Here is a 22,666-nt window from a genome sequence, read left to right as displayed (position 1 = left end):
ATCTGAATTCACATCTCTGTCTCGTTTCTCTTCCATGCTCTTTCGGAGCTCATCTTGTCCATGACACCAAACCTCACCAATCTGCTGACCTTCCAACTTATCCCTCCTAATCCTTCTTGACCTGCTTGCGGCCTTTGATACAGTTGACCACCCCATACTCCTCCAACACAACTCCTCCATTGTACAACTGTGTGGGACAACCTTCATCTGGTTCCATTCATCTAATCGCTTGCATCCAGAGAATCCCCTGGTTTCTCTTCTTACATCTGCATCTATCAAAAGGATCCATCCTTGATCCACTTCTATTTTTCATCCCCATTCCCCTCCTCTGCGACATTAATAAAAAATTACTTTGATTCCATATGAATATGGGTGACACCCAACGCTACTTCACCACCACATCTCTTGGGTCTTCCATTACCGCTGTGTGGTCAGTCCACTTGTCTGAACGTTCAGCACTGGATGAGCCATAGTCACCTCCAATTTCCAAAAGGAATTGATGAGGTCAATCTTTGATTTAAAAATGAACAATTGATTTAGCATCAATGTGCGTTTACAGAAGACATTTCCAAACTGATACTGCCTTTTGTGTGTAGAGGTGGTTCCTAACTTCGTTCCTGAAATGTCTGCCTCTAATTTTTAGACTATACCCGCTAGTCCCAGACTCCCCAACATGCCGAAATAGTTTGACCCAAGCTACCCCGTCAGCTGCCCTGAATATCTCAACAACTTTGATCAAATCAGCCCTGATCCACCTAAATTCCAGGGAACACATCCCTACCTTGTGTAATAGCACATTGAAATTTAACCCTTGGAGTCAAGTTATCATTCTTGTAAATCTACATTGCACTCAAATGGACATGGAACCCCCAAAGTCACTTTGCACCTCCAGTGTTTCTAGCTTTTCAGCATTTGTAAAGTACTCTGTTCTGTTCTTTTTTGCTGACATTGAAATCCATCCACTGCAGTTTTGCCCATTCACTTAAGATATTAATACCTCTTTGTAAATGTATGCTTCCAGCTACACTGCTTACAATACTGCCGATTTGTGTGTCATTGGCAAACTTGGGTATGTGGCATTCCAACTCATCATCTTCAATCAATAATGAATACAGAACAAAACTGAGACACACACGGGCTTTGTAATAACAGACGGGAGTGAATCATTCCATCCCAGAGGGTTTTTTTTTTTTAATTTTCCAGATTTATGAATTTTGTAAGGGGAAAAAAACAGAATTCAAATTCCCAACAGTTATTATGGGATTTGAATTCCTGCTTTTTTCAGTCATTAGCTCGGCCTTAAAATTAAAGCCATTGAAAAGAGATTCACATCCCTCTTAGCTTAACCTTTAGATTGCAGTTATCATTATACTATGTTCATACCGTCCAATATTTCACTCTCCTCCTCCTTAACCACAATGTATGCATCAGTCATCTCATTTATGACTATTTAGCAAAATTGTTGCACCTGTGATGAAAGGGATAGTGACAGAGGGGTTATGACATTTAGTAAGAGAAAGAACACGGAGAGTGGTGGTGAACAGTTGTTTCAGACTGGAGGGAGGTACAGAGTGGTGTCCCTCAGAGTTTCATATTTGGACCACTGCTCTTTTTGATGTATATTAATGACCTGACTTGGGTTTGCATGACAGAACTTTAAAGTTTGCAAATCACACAAAACTTTGAAAATGTAGTAAAGGAGTAAGAGATTAGTAGCAGAATTCAGGAGGCTATTGGCAGTCTGGTGAATTGGACAGACACATGGCAGATTAACTTCAATGCTGAGAAATGTGAAGTGATGGAATTTGGAAGGAAGACTGTGGGAGAAGCAATCTAAATTAAATGGTGCAATGTTAAAATGGGTGCAGGAGCAGAGAGTCCTGAGGTTCTACCGACAGTAACTTACACAGACAGGAACTGACAGTGTCTGTCTCTGTCTCCCGCCTCTCTACCTCACGAAGTCATCCCTCCCCCCCACCCTTTTCACTCACTCTCTTTCTTATTCAAAACTAATCCTAACTTTTCTCTGAATCCTTCTTGGTTGAATTGTACCGTGGAATATTTCAGTCTCACTGTTTAAAGGAGCAAGTCACATTTCTGCGGTATTTTCCATATATTACTGATTCAATTCGGAGCTTGGATTCTGTCAGGTAAATGTCGTTTCTCACCATGAAAAGTGTGAACAATTGTAATGGGAAATGTTTCAGAAGCTGTTTCCGTTCGGACATTCCTGCATTGTGGAACTGTCAGTTATCTGTGCAGAGACAGCATATAGAAATAGAAGGTTAAGGGAAGCTCTGATCGAAGCCATCGAAATATTAACAGGAAAAGACAGGCTAGATAAAGATGAACTAGTTCCACTGGTTGGAGATTCTAAAACCAGGGGGCATAGTTTAGAAGTTAGAACCAGACTGTTCAGGAGAGATGTTAGAAGCACGTCTTCACTCAAATGGTGGTAGAGGTTTGGAACGCTCTCCCACAAACAGCAGCTGAAGCTACAACAGTTGTTATGTTTAAATCTGACATAGCTGAATTTTTGTTAAGCAAAGATATTGAGGGAAAGGGACCAAAGGCAGGTAAATGGAGTTAGGCCGCTGTTCAGCCATGATCTCATTGAATGGCGGGGCAAGCTCGAGGGAATGAAGGGGCTACTGCCGTTCCTATCTTCCTACGTTCCTATAAAGGGGTGCTTGAATGAAGTTGAAGATTTTGGTTGATGGAATAGGGTGTGACTCAGACTGTGCTTTGCAATCTTGAAGGTCTTTACAGCAGAATGAAGTGGTTTACCAATATCTGACTAACCTCAATGCTTTTGGAACCAAGAAATAGCCAGACTGGGGACAATAGACAAAGCTACAGTGAGACATGGATGCAAGCAAATGGAGATGGTGAAACGGGGAGAGTAACTGCAGTGAGGCAGGCAGACCAGCACATGAAATGGTGAGAGGGGACGGTGACTGCAGTGCGACAGCGACACCAGTTGATGGAGATGTTGAGAGGGGCAGTACCTGCAGTGAGACAGCGACACCAACAGATGGAGATGGAGAGAAGGGCAGTAAGTACAGTGAGACAGGGACACCAGCAGATGGCGATGGTGAGAGGAGCAGTAACTGCAGTGAGACAAGGAAACGAGCAGACAAAGATATTGATGGGGCCAGTAACTGCAGTGAGACAGGGACAGCAGCAGATGGAGATGGTGAGAGGGGGACAGTAACTGCAGTGAACAGGGAGACCAGCAGATCGAGATGGTAGGAGGTACATAACTGCAGTGACACAGGGACACCAGCAGATGGAAATGGAAGAGAGGGACAGTAACTCCAATGATAGAGGGACACCAGCAGATGGAAATGGAAGAGACGGACAGTAACTACAGTGAGGCAGGGATACTATTTGATGGAGTTGGACGAGAGGGGCAGTAACCACAGTGAGACAGGTACACCAGCAGATGGAGCTGGTGCGAGGGAGCAGTAACTGCAGTGAGACAGATACACTGGCAGATGGAGATGTTGAGAGGGGAGCTGTAACTGCAGTGAGACAGGGACAGCAGCAGATGGAGATGGTGAGAGGTGGACAGTAATGGAAATGAGACGAAGACACCAGAAGATGGAGATGGTAGGAAGGGGCAGTAGCTGCAATGAGACAAGGTTACTAGCAGATGGAGATGGGGAGTGGGGCAATAATTGTAGTGAGACACGGACATTAGCAGATGGATTTAGTGAGGGGGCCGTAACTGCAGTGAGACAGGGGCACCAGCAGATGGCGATGTTAAGAAGGGGCAGTATCTACAGTGAGTCAGGACCACTAACAGATGGAGATGGAAGCGAGGGGCAGTAACTGCAGTGAGACAGGGACACCAGCAGATGGAGATGGAAGAGAGGGGCAGTAACCACAGTGAGGCAGGGACACCTGCAGATGGAAATGAAGAGAGGCGATGTAACTGCAGTGAGACAGGGACACCAGCAGATGAGATGGTGAAAGGGGGAATTAACTGCAGTGACACCAGCAGGTGGAGAAGGTTGGAGAGCGTCAGTAACTGCAGTGAGACAGGGCCACAAGCAGATGGAGAGGGGGGATGCAAGTGCAGTGAGAAAGGGACACCAGCAGATGGAGATGGTGGGGGCGGGGCAGCAATTGCAGTGAGACAGGGTTACCAGCAGATGATGGTGGCAAGAAGCGGCAGTAAGTACTTTGAGACAGGGAAACTAGCAGATGGAGATGGAAGAGAGGGACAGTAACCACAGTGAGACAGGGACACCAGCAAATGGAGATGGTGAGCACGGCAGCAACTGCAGTGAGACATGTACACAAGCAGATCGAGAAGGTGAGAGGGGGCAGTAACTGCAATGAGGCAAGGACACCAGCAAGTGGAGATGGTGGGAGAAGGTCAGAAACGCCAATGAGACAGGGAAATCAGCAGATGGAGATGGTGAGAGGGGGCAGTAACTACAGTGAAGCACGGCAACCAGCAGGTGAAGATGGCGAGTGGCAGACAGTAAGTGCAGTGAGACAGGGACACCAGCAGATGGAGATGATGAAGGGGATATTAAATGCAGTTAGACAGGGACACGAGAAGATGGCGATTGTGAGAGAGGGCAGTAACTGCAGTGAGACAGGGACTACAGCAGATAGAGATGATGAGAGTGGGCAGAGTATCTCCTAGCTCAATAGGTCAGATTCTCAGTGAAATCTAATCTCAGAATCAGATTTAAAATCGTTTCAGGTGTCAGTGCTGTGTATATAAAATGTACTCTCTGTCCTGTGGGAATGTAGAGAATGGAATACAAAGTGGGATTTAGTTCCAGTGTTCGAAACCCTTCAGCTCTTTCTATGTTTTCAATGATTTAACAATGAGATTGAAAGGGTATTTCACGGCATTCTTCAGCTCCTCCCTGAATTTAGTCTGGGTCACAGCGTAAATACACGTGTTAGTGCAGGAACTGAGAGCCTGCAGTATGAGTGATGTGTGATTTGCGATAAAGTGAGGGTCAGTGTAGGAATAATGATAGGGACTATCTTCAATTCGCCTATAAATGGTATAAACAACCTTGGTCATCCATAACAGCACAAAACTGCTGGATATACTGAAGAGTAAAATAATTGATTTTCTCCGATTCTCCATCTCTGGGTCTTTCTGATTCTCTCCATTGCTGTGGTCCCGGAATCGCCTGCGGACTTTACTCGAGAATAAAATACGTCTGACCGTCAGAACATTGAGCAGCAAAATCAGAAAGACTGGGATAAAAGGGGTTAAAATGTAATGAAACCATTCAAATGCCTCCCATGCGGGCGAAGTAAAGAAGCTCGATTTATAAATACAATCCATGGGAACATTATCAATAATGTACCTTGGTTTAAGTATGAAGTAAATTGGGACATTCTCCAAACAGCCCAGCACACTTACTGTTCCTACAACCACAGCCGCCGTTTTCTTGGTGCAATATTTTGTTTTCAGCTTCTCACAACAAATGGCCACAAATCGGTCAATGGTGAAAGTGACTGTGAGCCAGACAGAAATAAATATGGATGCAGAAAACAGAACAACAATGACAGAACACACGGGAGTAATGTTCAGGAATGAAACTGGAAGATAAATCAAAACAATGTAAATCAGTATGGGACCGGAGATAACAACCAGGAGATCGGCCGCTGCCATTCCCACCAGGTAGACAGTGATACATTTGGAGAGACCGCACTTTCCTCGGGACAGGATCACAATCGCCACCAAGTTAACTGGAAGAGAGAGAAAAGGAAAGAGAAAAATTACTGATCAGGTCTGGAGACAAAGCCACAACTTGACAGGATCTGGGGCTGACATTTCCATCTGTTTTGCTGCATCGAACAGTGAAAACTGATTCATTGACTTGGGCACTACTTCGCCACAGTCAAATGTTTGAAACACGCTTATTAATAATGAATTGGGAAATTGATACAGAAAGTGAATAAAGTCAGCACCGGATCTGCTGGAATTATTGAGTGAGAATGCAATACTGGTGGAGAAATGAGAAGGTGTTTCACCGAATTTGAATCTAATGGGTTAAATGGGAATTGTCTCCTGATTGTTGGTCGGGAAGGTTTGAGGACAATGGAATGAACATATGGTTTGTTGCTGTGGGTTCAGAGAGCCGACAGGGTCTGGTACAAAATGGGAAAATGCTGAGAACTGCGGCGGTGAGTTTGAGGGTTGGGATTTATTAGGAAGAGGCAGCTGGAGGTGGTGCAAGTGAGTGAGATTGGGAGGGAGAGAAGGAAAATGACATGTTGTAACTGGAGCAGAGACAGGAGCAGATGGTTTGGGGAAGTGGATAAACTGAAGCAACGGATTAGGAGACAGAGGATTCAATACAGTGAGAGGAGAGGCTGAGATTCACAGGGAGAGACTGCAGCAGAGTGTTCGAGGAAATCTAATCTGTAGATCCCAGCAGAACAACTCAATTAATATATTCAAACGATAATACCTGTGGTTATTGATGTTGGAGAACATTTCATTGTTTATACAATATAGTCAATGCAGTTAGCTTGTATGGTCAGTTAAATCTAAATTTAAATATATTTCTTATCTCAGCTTTACTCTTTATTGAATTCAGCAGTCATGGAGATTTTAAAGTGCTGTATTTAAACAATGAATTACCATCAGTGAAGAACTGATTTTATTCTGTTTATTCAGTCAGTAAGTAAGGAATAGGAACTTTCCACAAAAAAAAGTAAAGACCTGACAGAAATAAACGCAGAGGATCAAGTCCAACAGTAAAATTAATACAATCTGACAACAGACAACTTCAACTCACAGTTTCTCTTTCTAATTGTTCTGGATGTTCCAGCACTTTATGTCAGTGAATTATTAACACACCTCTGCTTCCTTCTCTTTCTCTTTCCGTTTGGTTATCTCTTTCCCTCGGTTTCATTCTCGCTGCTCCTTTTCTCCTTCCTTCTCTCAGTCGCCCTCCCTACATCTCTGGAGTACGCACACGCTGTAAACTGTTACTTAATGCTGCTTTTCACATACAATTTTGTCCTAACATTCTGCGCCTGTTTTCTGTTCACCAGCCCCGTGTTCAATGATTCTATTCTCAGAGTCAGTTTGTTCAATGGTGAAACCTCAGTGAATAATTTAATTTGTCTACAGAGCACCCAAGTCTCCACCTGTTCACCTACACTCTTCAATTCATTAACAATACAAGGAATAAATAGCATCGAAAACTTCTTCCAGACAAACCTCACACTCAATGAAATTCCTTCTCCTGAAATTATGAAGTAAACTGTTATAATGTGGGATCATTTAATTCATTAAACACCTACATCTGCACTGCAGCTGATAATCTACAGATAAATGAAGGACTCCTGATTCCAACTGATTTAGTGTCAATCAATAAAACATCAGATCAATACTTTCTATTTTACAATGTAGTTCAGTGACAGTGAATGCTCCACATTGAAGCAGAGGAGTAGATGTGAAAGAGTCATCAGCAAACTCAGTTCAGTAGCCAGACCTCTGAAGCAGCGTCAGACACACATGGAATGAAATAGCATTTTATAACAGTGATAAGCAATAACTACATTGAAATCCCAGTTGAATTGAACCATATTATTGGTGAGGGAGGACATTGTTCTGTCCCCTTGTAACACAGAGTCCATGAGCTGTGTCGTTATCAGTCACTGAAAGAAAAACATTCATAAAAACGTTCCAGGATCGGTTAGTCGCACCTCATGAAACTATAAAAATCTCCTGATGGTCTGATTCTGGATCTTAACCGAGACATTTGATTCAAATGCATACAATGCACAGAATAAGCCAGTAGCTATGCCAAGGTTACTTAAACCAATATCATTAAAGTCATAATGACTGAAAGACTGAAACAAATGACTTTAGCAAGGCTATGTACAGCTTAATATATACAACATAGCTGATAGTCGGAGGGATGTTTTCTTTCAGCTGGAGGATAAAGCCGCGTTAAGTCTTGCTCGCTGTACAGTGCTTTCATTTGAAAACCATGAGACTTAAAATTGCCATTAGTCCCTGTACTTTTACAATGTTTTGTATGCACATCTTTTTTCGATTGCAATTAAAGCTCCTCCAAGACTGAAAGAATAGACAATGAGGACATTTCATCAGTAAATTGCTGGAAAAGAACTTGTGGCTATGTAAAACACACAGTGAGAAATAATACCGAGTACAGCAGCACACTTAACAAAGATTTACACCATTAAAAACTGAGATACAGGCTTACCAGGAACTCCAATTGCTGCAAGGATAGGATAATAAAGGGATATGATCTGAGCGATTACCGGATATCCCATTTCTGTGAGAAGCAGAGAATTCTGTTATCCTAGAATCCACAGCTCCAACAGTCACTCCGAACTGATACATTCCAATGGGTGCTGATTTATACAGAGGATATGTCTTCACTGACACGGATATACCCCATGATCATTGCTATTAGTTACACTCACCTGAACAAACACATTACATCAGGAGCTTTGACTCTGATGTAAACAATGTGGTGGATAAAACACAATGATTTCAATGTCAATGGCATTTTCTTTCAGCCATAGTGAATACCCGACTTTTCTCCACAGTATATTCCATCAGCCACTTTATTGCGCACTAACTGAAGAAGACCATACTGCGTACTCCATACCCTCTCTGTGTCCTCCTCACAACTGACTGTCTCACCTCAATTTGTGTTATCAGCTGACTGGATATATTACACTCCATCCCTTCATCCCTCAATCTATTAGCCCCACGATTAGCGACCTTATCTTCATCTGTTTAACACCAACAATCTATTTCAGTTATTACTGTACTAGATCCTGCCTCTGTTCATAAAGCACTAGACCCTGCAACCATTATTACTGCACTAGACAAAGTCTCGGTTTGTTGCACTCTGCCGGGTCTCTGTTTATGTTGCATTTCACCTGGTTTCAGTTTGGACTACACAAGACCATTTCTCAGTTTATATTCAAGAGGCCCTGTCTGTACTTTGTATCTAAACCCGTGCTTCCGCTGCCCCAGGAGTGTGGAAGGCAACAGTGCAGAGGGAAATTTACTCTGTATCTAACCCCACAGTGTGCTTAGCTTGGGAGTGTTTTAACGGCACAGTATAGATGGAGCTTGAATTTATAAGGTTAAGGGGTGATTTGATTGAAGCGTTCAAGATAGTAAGGAAAACTGACAGGGTAGACAGAGAGTAACTATTCGCACTGGCTGTGGAGTCCAACAAATGGGGGGCATAGTCTAAAAATCTAAACATATTCAATAAACCTTTCAGGAGTGAAATGAAGAAACACTTCAACACATCAGGTGTGGTATCAGTTTGTAACTCTCTTCCACTAATGGCTATTGATGCGAAGCCACTTGTTTACATTTACTTTACATATAATGCTGGTGAAAAAAAACTAAAAACTGATACACTTTACAAGTAGGAGAAAAGGGAGGCAGGGTGTGAGGGGACTTTGACAGAACCTCAATAATAATCCCCACGTTCTGTCCAGTCCAGTGTTGGCGCTTCAGTGTGAGAGTTTTAGTGGTGAGGATTGGATGTGTGTTTGATATTTCCAAACTACACTGACATTCCCAGCAAGGGCATGAATTACAGGTTCGGAATTAACCATGAAATGGCTGAAAGTATTGCTGTCCAAGAAGACAGAGAGGGATGGAGAAATGAAGAGAGAGAGAGAGAGATGGTGTGAGAGAGACAGAAAGAGAGACAGACTGAGAGAGAGGAAGAGACAGAGAGAGAGGAAGAGACAGTGGCAGAGAGAGATGTGGTTCGATATGCAATTCAAGGAATAATTTCTCCATGTCTAACCTGCCCCTGAGTATAATCTTTTCACCCAGCGGCTGGTGGGAGATGGAACTCACAGCCTGGTAGAGATAGAAAACGTCATCACATTTAAAAACAAACACTTGGATATGCACTTGAAGGAATTACTTCTCCGTGTCAACCCCGCCCTATCGTATACACTCAGAGAAGGTACAGCATGCGTTAGAGACAGAGTAAAGCTCCGTTTAACCTCTCCCTGTAGGGATCCCTTGGTCTCAGAGAATCAGAACAGACAGACGAGAACAAAAGAAATGAAACTTGTGTTGAATTTGTGAGCCTTGCATTGTGGAATGCTTCTGTATTTTGTGAGGATGTTGACCCAGTGAAATCTTACCTCAGTGCAACAGTACGATTCACTGCTGTCTCGTACTCTGTGTCTCAGTGTCTCCATGGTTGTGTCTCTGTCACATTTTAAGCACTAACATAACATCATTGAGGAACCAGTCACTGAAATAAATTTCCCAGTGCACTGGCAACATAAAATGGCCACCGTGAACAAACCTAAAATGGCTGACTGATGTTTGTGGATTTCCACAGATGTTCTGAGAGAGGGTGAGAGAGAGAGAGACCAACACACAGAAAGAGAAACAAAGAGGGAGACACAGACGGAGACACAGAGAGTGATAGCAGGATATTTCTCATTGGACAGAGGAAGAGGAGGTGGCCATTTGGCCCCTCAACCCTGTTCTGTCATTCAATTGGATCTTGGCTGATCTGTGATCTAACTCCATGTACCTATCTCGGCCCATTATCTCTTCTTACATTTCGTTCACAAAAATCTATCAAACTCAGATTTAAAAAATAACAAGTGACTCAACATCAATTTCTGCTGGTGGAAGAGAGTTCCAACTGATACCATGCCTGGTGTGTTGAAGTGTTTCTCCATTTCACTTCTGAAAGTTTTTTAGACTACGTTTAGATTTCTAGACGATGCCCCCAGGTGCTGGATTCCGCAGCCATTGGAAATAGTTACTCTCTGTCTCCCTATCAGCTTGCCTTATTATGTTGAAAACATTCATCAAATCACCCTTTAACCTAAATTCCAGGGATACAGAGAAAAGCTCCATCTGCACTGTCCCATTGAACACTCCCAAGCCAAGCACAGTGTGGGGTTAGACAAAGAGTAAATTTCCCTCTGCACTGTTCCATCACACACTCCCCAGACAGGGGCAATATGGGCTTAAATCCAGAGTAAAGACAGGTCCTATTGTATTACAAACAAAGACATGGTCTCGTACAGTTCAAACTGAGACTGGGTGAAACGTAGCATAAGCAAAGTGGCACACACACACACAGAAATAATTGCACATGCATTCAGACAAACACACACACGGAAGCACACAGGGCCACAGACACAGACACATGCATACACACACACACACACACACACCGACACACAAGCACAGAAACACACACCGAGACACATACACACATGCACATGCACAGAGACACACGCGGACGCACACCCGCACGGATGCGCACACACACACAGACACACACACACACACACACACACACACAGACACAGTGACACACGCAGAGACACATGATTTTGCATCAATGAACGTTTACGGAAGACTTTTCCAAACTAATATCGCCTTTCACTGCTGAAAGGTCTGCCTCTATATTTTCGACTATGCTCACACGTCATAGACTCCCCAACCTGCGGAAATAGTTTTCCCAAACTACCCCATCAGTTCCCCGTAATGTCTTGACAACTTTGATCAAATCATCCCTGATCCACCTCAATTCCAGGGACCACATTCCCAGGTTGTGTAATATCGCCTTGTAATTTAACCCGTGGAGTCCAGTTATCATTCTGGTCAATCTATGTTGCACTCAAATGGACATGGACCCCACCCCACCCACACAAGTCTCTTTGCAGCTCCACTGTTTCCAGTTTATCACCATTTATAAAGTACTCTGTTCTGTATTTTTTTGCTGATATTCAAATCCATCCAACACAGTTTTGTCGGTTCGCAAATTATCGCGCACCCCCACCCCCCCACAACACACACAGACACCAAACATCCTCCCCGCAAATTATCCCCACCCCTGGAAATTTCACCCCGAGAACAGCCCACCCCACTATAAATACCGCACGTCTACAGACTCCATCTAATACCCTTCCTGTGAGCAAGCCCCGATCTAATATAAAGGCAAAATACTGCGGATGCTGGAAATCTGAAATAAAAACAAGAAGTGCTGGAACCACTCAGCAGGTCTGGCAGCATCTGTGGAAAGAGAAGCAGAGTTAACGTTTCGGGTCAGTGACCCTTCTTCGGATCTGACAAATATTAAAAATGTCACAGGTGGATGTGGGGCAAGAGATAACAAAGGACAAGGTCACATAGCTGACCAAAAGGTCATGGAGCAAAGGCAAACAATATGTTAATGGTGTGTTAAAACACAAAGCATTAATACAGAAAAGGTGTTAACAGACTGAATATTGAACAGCAGCAAATGCAAACATTAAAAAAACCGTGGGTAAGAAAACTGAACAAACTAAGATGAAATGAAATAAATGCAGCAAAAGGTTGTAAAAACATGTAAAAAAGTAAAGAAGAAAAAAGAAAAAAAGAACTAAAAATTAAAGTAAAATGGGGGGCTGTCATGCTCTGAATTATTGAAATCAATGTTCATTTCGGCAGGCTGTAGTGTGCCTAATCGGTAGATGAGATGCTGTTCCTCGAGCTTGCGTTTATGTTCACTGGAACACTGCAGCAAGCCTAGGACAGAGATGTTAGCATGAGAGCAGGGGTGTGTGTTGTAATGGCAAGCAACTGGAAGCACAGGGTCCTGCTTGCGGACTGAGCGGAGGTGCTCCGCAAAGTGGTCACCCGGTCTGTGCTTGGTCTCCAAAATATAGAGGAGACCACATTGTGAGCAGCGATTACAGTATACTACATTGAAAGAAGCCCGATCTAATATCCTTCCTGTGAACAGGCCCCAATGTAATTAGCCCCGAGCCTCGCACTGAAGATTCCCACTTCTAAGGCCTAGGAACCGACTACAGTATTCACCCCGCCTCCCATTTTAAACCTGGAGAAACCCCCCACTTCCCCGCCCATTTTAAATCCGTCTTATACCCCCCAGAACAGGCTCCCAACTACATACCCCCTGGAAACAGACTCCCATCTAAATTTCCCGCCCCGGCACAGACTGCCATTTAAATAACCTACTGTGAACAGACTCCCATCTAAAGACTCCCCCTGTGAACAGACTCCCATTTAAATGCCCCCTGAATAGACTGCCATCATAATACTCCTCCTGTGAACAGACTCCTATCTAAATACTCCTCCTGTGAACACACTCCCATTTAAATGCCCCCCCCGAACAGACTGCCACCTAAATACTCCTCCTGTGAACAGACTCCGATCTAAATACTCCTCCTGTGAACAGACTGCCATCCAAATACTTCTGCTGTGAACAGACTCCCATTTAAATACTCCACCTATGAACAGACTCCCATCTAATAGCCCCCTGGGAACAGACTCCCATCTAAATAATTCTGGTGTGAACAGACTCCCATCTAAATGCCTCCCGTGAAAAGACTCCCATCTAATTACTCCTCCAGTGAACAGACACCCATCTAAATGCCCCCCGGGAACAGACTCCCATCTAAATACTCCTCTTGTGAGCAGACTCCGATCTAAATGCCCCCGGGAAAAGACTCCCATCTAAATACTCGTCCTGTGAAAAGACTCCCATCTAAATGTCCCCCCCCCCACGAACAGACTCCCATCTTAATACCCTGCTGTGAACAGACTCCCATCTAAATGCCTCCATGAGCAGACTCCCATCGAAATACTCCTGCTGTGAACAGACTGCCATCTAAATGCCTCCCGGGAACAGACTCCCATCTAAATAATCCTCCTGTGAACAGACACCCATCAAAATGCTCCCCGGGAACAGGCTCCCATCTCAATACTCCTCTTGTGAACAGACTCCCATCTAAATACTCCTCCAGTGAACAGACACCCATCTAAATGCCCCCCGGGAACAGACTCCCATCTAAATACTCCTCTTGTGAGCAGACTCCGATCTAAATGCCCCCGGGAAAAGACTCCCATCTAAATACTCGTCCTGTGAAAAGACCCGCCCCCCCTCGGGAACAGACTCCAATCGAAATATCCCCTCCCCCCGTGGAACAGACCCCCATCTAAATCCCCCCACCCCCGGAACAGGCTCCCATCGAAATACTCATCCTGTGAAAAGACTCCCATCTAAATTGCACCCCCCACCCTGTCACATACACCTAACAAAATATCCCCCACCCCCGCGGAACAAACATCCATCTAAATCCCCCCCCGCAACAGACACCCATCTAAATACCCCCTGTGAACAGACCCCAATGTAATACCACTCCTGTGAACAGGCCCCCATGTAATTAGCCCTCAAACTCCCAGTGAACAGTCTCACATCTAAACGCCCCAGGAACAGACTGGAGAATTCTCCCCCATGCCTTCCCATGTAAAACTTGGAGAATCCTTCCACCCTCCCATTTATAACATAACTAATTGCCTCTGTGAATATCGCCCTCTAATTCTATCCCTGCCCCCACTGTAAACACTCCCCCTTTCTAAATACCCTCCCTGTCCTGAAAAAGCCCCCCTAAACATTCCCACCCTGTATCATCTCCCCCATGAACAGCCTTCCCCCACCCGCCCCCATTTGTAACTCCCATCCCAGTCAACACTCCCCGCCCCTGTATAATTCCAACTTCCGTCACTTTCCTGGGTGTGGCTCTGTCTCTCGAAAGCCTTTAATTCACTTTAATTCCTGGTCTGGATAAGCCATTGGAATTCTATCAAATGGCTCCCAGACCCCTGGCACCTTTAACTCATGTCCGGCCAAACACAGGGCCAGGCACAAAGCTACGACCCACAATGGAAAACTGGCATTCTGAGCCTTTAACGAACAGCAAAATCCCAGCCCCAGACACATCCCTCCCTGCAGAAAATTGTTTCACCTGTTCTTCCCATCGGCTTCAGGGAATCAAACACAGGGAGATACGTACAAACACACACACACTAACTGGTACAGGGACAGGAGGAGGCCATTCAGCCCTTTGAACCTGTCCCACCCATGTTAGATCATGGCATATCTGTCACTTCCCCCACAGAACCACAAGAAGACAGGAAGAGACAGTCGCGGAGCAGATACACATATGCAAAGTAACAGTGGACTGGACTTGGACTTGGTGGGGTGGGGGGGTGTGGTTGTGAATCGCATGCCCGTTCAGCATCTCTTCCCTGTCTTTACCTCAATGGGAGAAAAATCCGGGAGTGATGGAAAGCAGGATCCTGGTTCACAATCACAGTGTACAACACCAAGGCAGCGAGTTCAAATCCAGCCCCAGACAGAGGGACAGGGACATAGAAAGTAGAGATTCAGGGATTAGGACAGAACTGAGTGATGGGGGAGAGAGAGACAAACGAAGAGGACGATCGGGAGTGAAAGAGAGGCAGGGAGTCAGAAACAGGTATTGAGAAAGATCTCAGACATCAAGAGAGATGCAGAGACTGCAAGCTGCCGAGGGGCAGAGTTATGAAGTAAGATGTAGATTCAGAATAGAGAGGGGTGTCTTGGAGAGGGGATGGGCGATGCAGAGATAATCTTGCAGGAAAGGAGATGTGAAACTGAGAGAGGGAAATGCAGCCAGAGATGAAGAGAGGGAAATCTACGGGTTGACAATGACTGTACTGGAGCTTCCCAAACTATTTTCTTCAGAGCTCCCTCCAGACCCCTCCGTTGTGGTGAACAACCCACAGACCCCCGAAAACACAAAATCAAAATACTGCGGATGCGGGAAATCTTAAATAAAAACCGTGCTGGAAATAATGAGCATTTCCAGCACTTTGTTCTTCCATCAGCCGTGGGAACACGCAGTCTTCTTTTCTCTGTATAGAAATGAAGTTGACAATGACACAAATATGTTTATCATTATTGTCCTCTCTGGTTAAAGCTCTTTTCTGAGAATTTCACCTGCCAAAAGATTCTCCCTCTGCATCATCAAAGCTGCAGCATCCAAAACTTTTCTCCTTGGGAACAGAGAAATAAAATTGATTCAAACAAAGCAAAGCATTTTTGAACAAAAATACAACACAGCAGGAGCCCAGGGCTCTTTCCTTCACTCGCTGACATAGAACAATCTCTCAGTGACTCCCCATCTTACAGATGCATCCCCTGACAGAAAGCCAGAGAATGGGAACTGATTGAAATGTGAGGCAGGGCTTTTGGAGCTGAATACCTGCCTATTGTCCTGTTAATCCAGGTTACAGAGCCAGCTCTGAGCACAGAAATGACAAGGAGCTGCTTCCAAACAGCCTGCAAAATTTTCACTCCAAACCCCATTATGGAAAACATCGCTGCAATTTACAGAAAGATATTTGCAGCAATCAACTACATTCTGTGCCCAGACACTGTGAAATTCTCTTTTTAAACTGAGATGAATGTGACCACACTGAATCACTGGACCAGCATTTTATTTCACTGAAAATTAAGACACCCTCGAGTGTGGGAGATGGGTTTGTGGGGGAAGCTGGGAGCTTCTCTACAGGGGCTGTGAGCTGGGCAGTGAAAAAACACTGCAGACCCTCCAGAGCCTGTGTGTCTGTCTCTGTGTTTCCCCTGTCATTTCCAGCTATTTTTCTCTGTCTCTCTCTGTCTCTCTCTCTGTCTCTCTCTCTGTCTCTCTCTCTGTCTGTCTCTCTCTCTCTCTCTCTCTCTCTCTCTCTCTATCTATCTATCTATCTATCTATCTATCTATCTATTTATCTATCTATCTATTTCTATTTCTTTGTGTCTCTCTATATCTGTTTCTGCCTCATTGTAACAACACACAAACACTGATGATCCGCATCCCCTCTCCCGCAGAAAAGATAGAGACAAATCAACATTACCATCCCTGAAATTCTGTATTCAAATACACCCTCCCCCCACCCCCCTCACCCAGGTGTTACATTTTACTGTCAAATTCAGCTCACAGCCGAAAACATCACCATTGTTCGGGAATTATCCAGGCTTCTGTTTAAGGACTGTAATTCGAGGCCTTCAGGAGAGCTTTACACAATGAATTCACTTCTAAAATGCAGTCATTGATACAATGCAGCGAACTCTGCAAGTTGAGTACAGCAAGATCACAGCAATGGTGACACTTCAAAATTCACTTTACCAAGGTTTTGAGTGTGGATCTCTTTCTCTCTGTTTCTCTGTCTTTCTCAGCCTTCCCTCCTTCACCCATAATCCGCCTCTCTCTCACTCTGTCTGTCTCTGTTTAACCTGCCACTTGGAGTTGTTTCTCAGTCTCCCTCTTTTTCTCTCTCTCTGTCACTCTCTCTCACGTTCTCTGTCCCTATCTGTTTTTCCCCTCTATCTCATATGTAATCTTGACTGAAAATAGCTATGAAATACTTCTGTCTCACCATTTATAACAACAAATCACACTGCTGTGTGTGTTTTCAACTATTAAAGGTTTCAAAACAGAGACAGGGAATGAAAGTTGGAGAGAGACAGAGGGAGAAATCGAAACTCAGAACTTCAGTTCAATGAATTGGGAGCATTTGACACAATGTGAATTGATTGTTAAAGTGCTTTCCACTATTGCTGAGTTGAAAACACTGCTTGCCATTTGTGCGCAGCAAGATCCCAAAGCAACAGTGTGATAACAGCCACCCTCTCTCCCTTTGATTCCTTCCATGTTTCCCACACTCTCCGGAATCTCTCCCTACTGCTACTCTCATTCAGAGAGAAAGATGGAGAGAGAGAGAAAAAAACACACTCTCGGAATCTCACTCTCAATTCAAATGGCTGCTGCACATTTCATTTCACCCTCAAATTCAAGACACCAGCAACGTTCTGGAATTATACCGGCTTCAAGCACAGGACTTTAATTCCAGGCCTTCAGGAGAGCTTTACACACAATGAATTGACTTCTAAAACGCAATCGCTGTTGCAATGCAGAGAATGGTGCAGGCAAGCAGTGCACAGGAAGATCCCAGCAAAGGTGAAACTTCAAAATTCAGTTTACCAAGGTTTTGAGAGCGGATTTCTTTCTCTATCTCCCTCTCTGTCTTTCACTGCCTTCCCTCCCTCACCCAATCTCTGCCTGTCTCTCTCTCTCTCTATCTATCTCTATCTCTCTGATTAACTGGCCACCTCCAGCTGTTTCTCACTCTCCCTCTTTTCTCTTCATCTGTTTCAGCCTCGATGTTGTGATGTCGGATTGATGCAGGAATGTATGCACAGCAGGATCCCACAGTGTGATACTAGCCAGATATGCCCTCACAGTCCTCAGAAAATGCTAAACTCCATCTTTAAACTTATAACAAGCCTTTATACAGTTTCACGTTTAGCTCTTCTAATTATAGGCCCTCGGGAGCAGTTGACACTCAATGAATTATTTCTTAAAGTGGTACACACTGTTTCAATGCAGGAAAGTTGCAGGCACTTTGAGCAGAGCAAGATCCCACGGGCAGCAGTATGATAATATGCATATATCTGTTTTTAGTGATGAAAGTTTAGAGTGCCCAGAGAGAGGAACATTCCTGCCATTTGAAAATCTCAAACACCCCTCTCCCAGTCTTTCTCCTGATCCCCCAACCACATTCACATCTGTTTTTTTTTCTCTCAATCTCGGATTGCATCTGGATTGATAAGTCCTCTGAAGGGGTTCTGTCACCGGTCTAAATAACCAAACGTCACACTGTGGCACCTATTGATTAATGGTTAAAATAGAGAGTGCGGGACAGAGGAAAGCAGAGGAAGATGGAGAGAAAACACAGAGAAATCCACACTCAGACCCTCAGGAAGCTGAATTTTAAAGCGTCCTCATTGTGATGATGTAGGAAATGCTGCAGGACACCAGATGCACAGCAAGATCCCACAAGCTGCAACGTGACAATAGCCAGATTTCAGTGCCCCTCAAGGGTGAAACGCCCTCTTCAAATTGCAATTCAAGTGGCACAGGGGACTCCCTCCTGGGGCTGCTGCTTTAACCCCAGGCTTTCAACCTGCTTAAAATTCCAGGGCCCCAATCCAACAGGAACTAGTTAACCCAGGGCAACAGAGAGGAAAGTAAATCTCGGGCTAATAAACAGACGCAACTCACGTGGGCCCTTTGGGTGCAGCCTGTGAACAAGGCCTCAGTCCATCCCCTCTGGAGGAAGCTCCTGTCCAAGGACTCCTCGTTCCAAACTTTCCCCTTTCCATCTTCACAATGCAGTTGCCAGAATGAAAATTCCTTAAGGCGAAGAAGGAGAATAAATAGCATTAAAATACAAAGCAAAGACATTTTTAAACAAAACAGCACAGCAAGAGCCCAGGGTTTCCTCTCTCAGTTACACAGACAATCATCAATATTAAAATACAATCAAATCACAGTTATAAAGCAGATTGCGACAGAGGGAGCACACACACACACACACACACACACACACACACACACACACACACACACACACACACACACAGACTTACAGACACACACACACACACACACAAGGATTCCTCATTCCAAATATGGTAGGCGTAGTGGTTTGATCACTGGACTAGTAACCCAGAGATCCAGGGTATTTCCCTGGGGACATGGGTCCGAATCCCACCACAGCAGAAGGTTGGAATTTGAATGTAATTAATAAATCTGGAATTAAAAGCTGGTCTAATGATGAAACCATTGTCGATTGCTGTAAAAACCCATCTGGTTCACTAATGTCCTTAAGGGAAGGAAATCTGCTGTCCTTATCTGGTCTGGCCTACATGTGACTCCAGACCCACAGCAATGTGGTTAACTCTTCCATGCCCTCTGAAATGGCCTAGCAAGCCACTTAGTTGTACCTAATTGCTACGAAGTTATAAAAAGGAAGTTAATAAAAAGGAATGAAACCGGACGGACCACCCGGCATCGACCTAAGCACCGGAAACAACAAAAGCAAACCCAGCTCTGTCGACCCTGCAAAGTCCTCCTTACTAACATCTGGGAGCTTGTGCCAAAGTTGGGAGAGCTGTCGTACAGACTAGTCACACACCATCCTGACTTGGAAATATATCGTCGTTCCTTCACTGTCGCTGGGTCAAAATCCTGGAACTCCCTTTCTAACAGCACTGTGGATATACCTACCCCAAATGGACTGCAGCGGTTGAAGAAGGCAGCTCACAACCACCTTCTCACGGGCAATTAGAGATGGGCGTCACCCACATCCCATGAATGAATTTAAAAAAAGCATGCGCATGCACAGATGGAGCTGGAATGGCCCAGATGTGACGTTGCTCTTGGTGTCCCAGAGCTGGGATGCGCTGTGCGTGTCGCTAGGTTCAGCGCTTTGGGTTGGGCGCGCTGGGCCCATCACAGCTTTCAGTGCCTGCACGCCTTTATCTTCCAACTTATTTGAGTTCTGTAGCTGCTTTTACAGGTGCCGTCGTTCCAGCACTTCCTCGTCCAGTGAAGAGGAACTGCTGTAGTTTGTCTCAGACGGTAGCTTCCTCTTGCCACTGGTTTGGGTGGTGGCCTGTTCGGTTTTTGGAGGTGTATTCTTTGTACCACTTGCCAGTTTCTCTCCCTCTGAGAGACACACACAAACTGGGGAATTTTTCTACGCTCTCGGGAGAGAAAGTGAAAGGTGAGTTTTGTGAGTTACATCCTGAGTGAGCTCTTTGCAAACTCCACTCCTTGAGCCTTTGACATGTTGCGATGTCTCTCAATCTCCCACCTCGGAGGCCTTTTCATAAATATTTATTTTATTTATTGATACAGCACTGAAATAGGCCCTTCGGCCCACCGAGTCTGTGCTGACCAACAACCACCCGTTTATACTAACCCTGCAGTAATCCCATATTCCCTACCACCTACCTTGAAAATCTTTGGCTGTGGGAGGAAACCGGAGCACCCGGCGAAAGCCCACGCAGACACAGGGAGAACTTGCAAACTCCACACAGGCAGTACCCAGAATTGAACCCGGGTCCCTGGAGCTGTGAGGCTAACCACTGCGCAACTCTGCCGCCCTAACCCCAGGACAGGTAATCAGGATATGCTAATCCCAGGACAGGACACCTTCCTGAATCTCTCAGACCATTGACATGTTAATCCCAGGACAGCAATGGTTTCAGCCATTTCTTGGTTAATTTTGAACCTTTCGCTCTTGCCCTTGTTGGGAATGTCACTGCAGTTTGAAAATATCAAACACTGATCCAACAGAAGCAATATGGGGATTTCCCTACCACAGAAGGGGCTACACTCGATCTCCTCTTAGAAAATGAGGCTGGGCAGGTGGTTGATGTGCCAGTGGGGGAGCACTTTGCGACCAGTGACCATAACTCTGTTCGCTTCAAGATGGTTATGGAATAGGAGAGGACTGGTCCTCAAGTTGAAGTCTTAAATTGGGGGAAGGCTAATTGCGATGGCATCAGACAGGAACTCTCCATAGTTGAATGGGAGAGGCTGGTGAGAGGTAAAGGGACGTCTGGCAAGTGGGAGGCTTTTAAAGGTGAGATAGGAAGTGTTCAGGGCCGGCATGTCCCTGTTAGGTTGAAGGGCAAGGCTGGCAAGTTTAGGGAACCTTGGTTGACGAGGGATATTGAGGGTCTTGTCAGGACAAAGAAGGAGGGAGATGTCAGGTATAAGCAGCTGCGATCAAGCGAGTCCCTCGAGGAGTATAAGGGATGTAGGAGGGCACTTAAGTAAGAAATTAGGAGGGTGATAAGGGGCCATGAGATTTCCCTGTAAGATAAGATAAAGGAGAATCCTAAACGATTCTGTCATTATATTAAGAGTAAAACGGTAGCTAGGGAGAGAGTAGGTCCCCTTAAGGATCAGTCTGGTAATCTATTTGCAGAGCTACGTTAAATGGACGGGGTCCGAAATGGATACTTCTCATCTGTATTTATCATGGAGAAAGTCATGGAAGCTAATGAGTTCAAGGGAGGGAACAGTGATATCTTGGAGCATATCGACATTACAAAGGAGGATGTGTTGGAGATTTTGAAGCACATTAAGGTGGATGAATCCCCAGGGCCTGACCAGGTGTTATCCTGGGATGCTATGGGAAGCAAGGGAGGAGATTGCTGGGGCCCTGGCAGAGATTTTTGTATCATCGTTACCCACGGGTGTGATACTGGAAGGCTGGAGGATAGCTAATGTTGTACCTTAATTTAAGAAGGGCACCAGGAATAAGACAGGGGACTACAGGTCGGCGTGCCTTCCATCAGTGGTGGTTAAGTTATTGGAAGCGATACTGAGAGACAGGATTTATCTGCATTTGGAAAGGCAAGGTCTGATTAGGGATAGTGAGCATGGCTTTGTGCGTGGTAAATCATGTCTCACGAATTTGATTGAGTTTTTTGAGGTGGTGACTAAGAGGATTGACGAAGGCAGGGCGGTGGACGTTGTCTACATGGACTTTAGCAAGGCCTTTGACAAGGACCCGCATGGTGGGCTGGTCCAGCAGGTTCGAACACATGGTATCCAGGGTGAGCTGGCCAATTCAATACAAAATTGGGTTGGTGATAGGAGGCAGAGGGTGGTCGTGGAGGGTTGTTTTTCAGATTGGAGGACAGTGACCGGTGGTGTACCACAGGAATCGGTGCTGGGCCCTTTGTTATTTGTCATACACATTGATGACTTGGTTGAGAATGTAGGGAGCATGATTAGTAAGTTTGCAGATGACACCAAAATTCGTGGCATAGTGGACAGTGAAGAAGGTTGCCTAAGGTTACCACAGTATATAGATCAACTGGGAAAGTAGGCAAGGGATAGACCAATGGAATTTAACGCAGACAAGCATGAAGTGATGCATTTTGGACCGTTAAACCAGGGCAGGACAAAGACAGTGAATGGCAGGCCCCTAGGG

General features: G+C 44.9%; 1 protein-coding gene across 1 annotated transcript; it reads right to left on the bottom strand.

The window, feature by feature from the left end:
* Positions 1-4,825: 4,825 nt before the first annotated feature.
* LOC137362411 (probable G-protein coupled receptor 139) lies at positions 4,826-22,276 on the bottom strand. Its single transcript, XM_068026817.1, has 6 exons — positions 22,211-22,276; positions 20,232-20,329; positions 18,934-19,065; positions 15,810-15,865; positions 8,226-8,297; positions 4,826-5,730 (listed from the first exon to the last, which is right to left on the bottom strand). The coding sequence occupies exons 1-6, from the start codon at positions 22,274-22,276 to the stop codon at positions 4,826-4,828; spliced, it is 1,329 nt and encodes a 442-aa protein (XP_067882918.1).
* Between the last annotated feature and the right edge of the window lie 390 nt (positions 22,277-22,666).

This window comes from Heterodontus francisci, unplaced genomic scaffold (assembly GCF_036365525.1).
Source record: "Heterodontus francisci isolate sHetFra1 unplaced genomic scaffold, sHetFra1.hap1 HAP1_SCAFFOLD_52, whole genome shotgun sequence".
NCBI classification, from domain to species: Eukaryota; Metazoa; Chordata; class Chondrichthyes; order Heterodontiformes; family Heterodontidae; genus Heterodontus; species Heterodontus francisci.
Note: the sequence above shows the minus strand (reverse complement) of the source record. Positions and strands in the feature narration are given on the sequence as shown.

Bases quoted from the DNA above. Each gene is read 5' to 3' on its own strand.
- LOC137362411 (XM_068026817.1), bottom strand. From the start codon at position 22,276: ATGTGTTCGAACCTGCTGGACCAGCCCACCATGCGGGTCCTTGTCAAA. The intron at 20,330-22,210 runs GTAGACAACGTC...AAAACCGAACAG, and splicing joins AAGGCCTTGCTAAAGTCCAT to GCCACCACCCAAACCAGTGG. The intron at 15,866-18,933 runs GTGAGTTGCGTC...TCTGTTCCCAAG, and splicing joins GCTGCACCCAAAGGGCCCAC to GAGAAAAGTTTTGGATGCTG.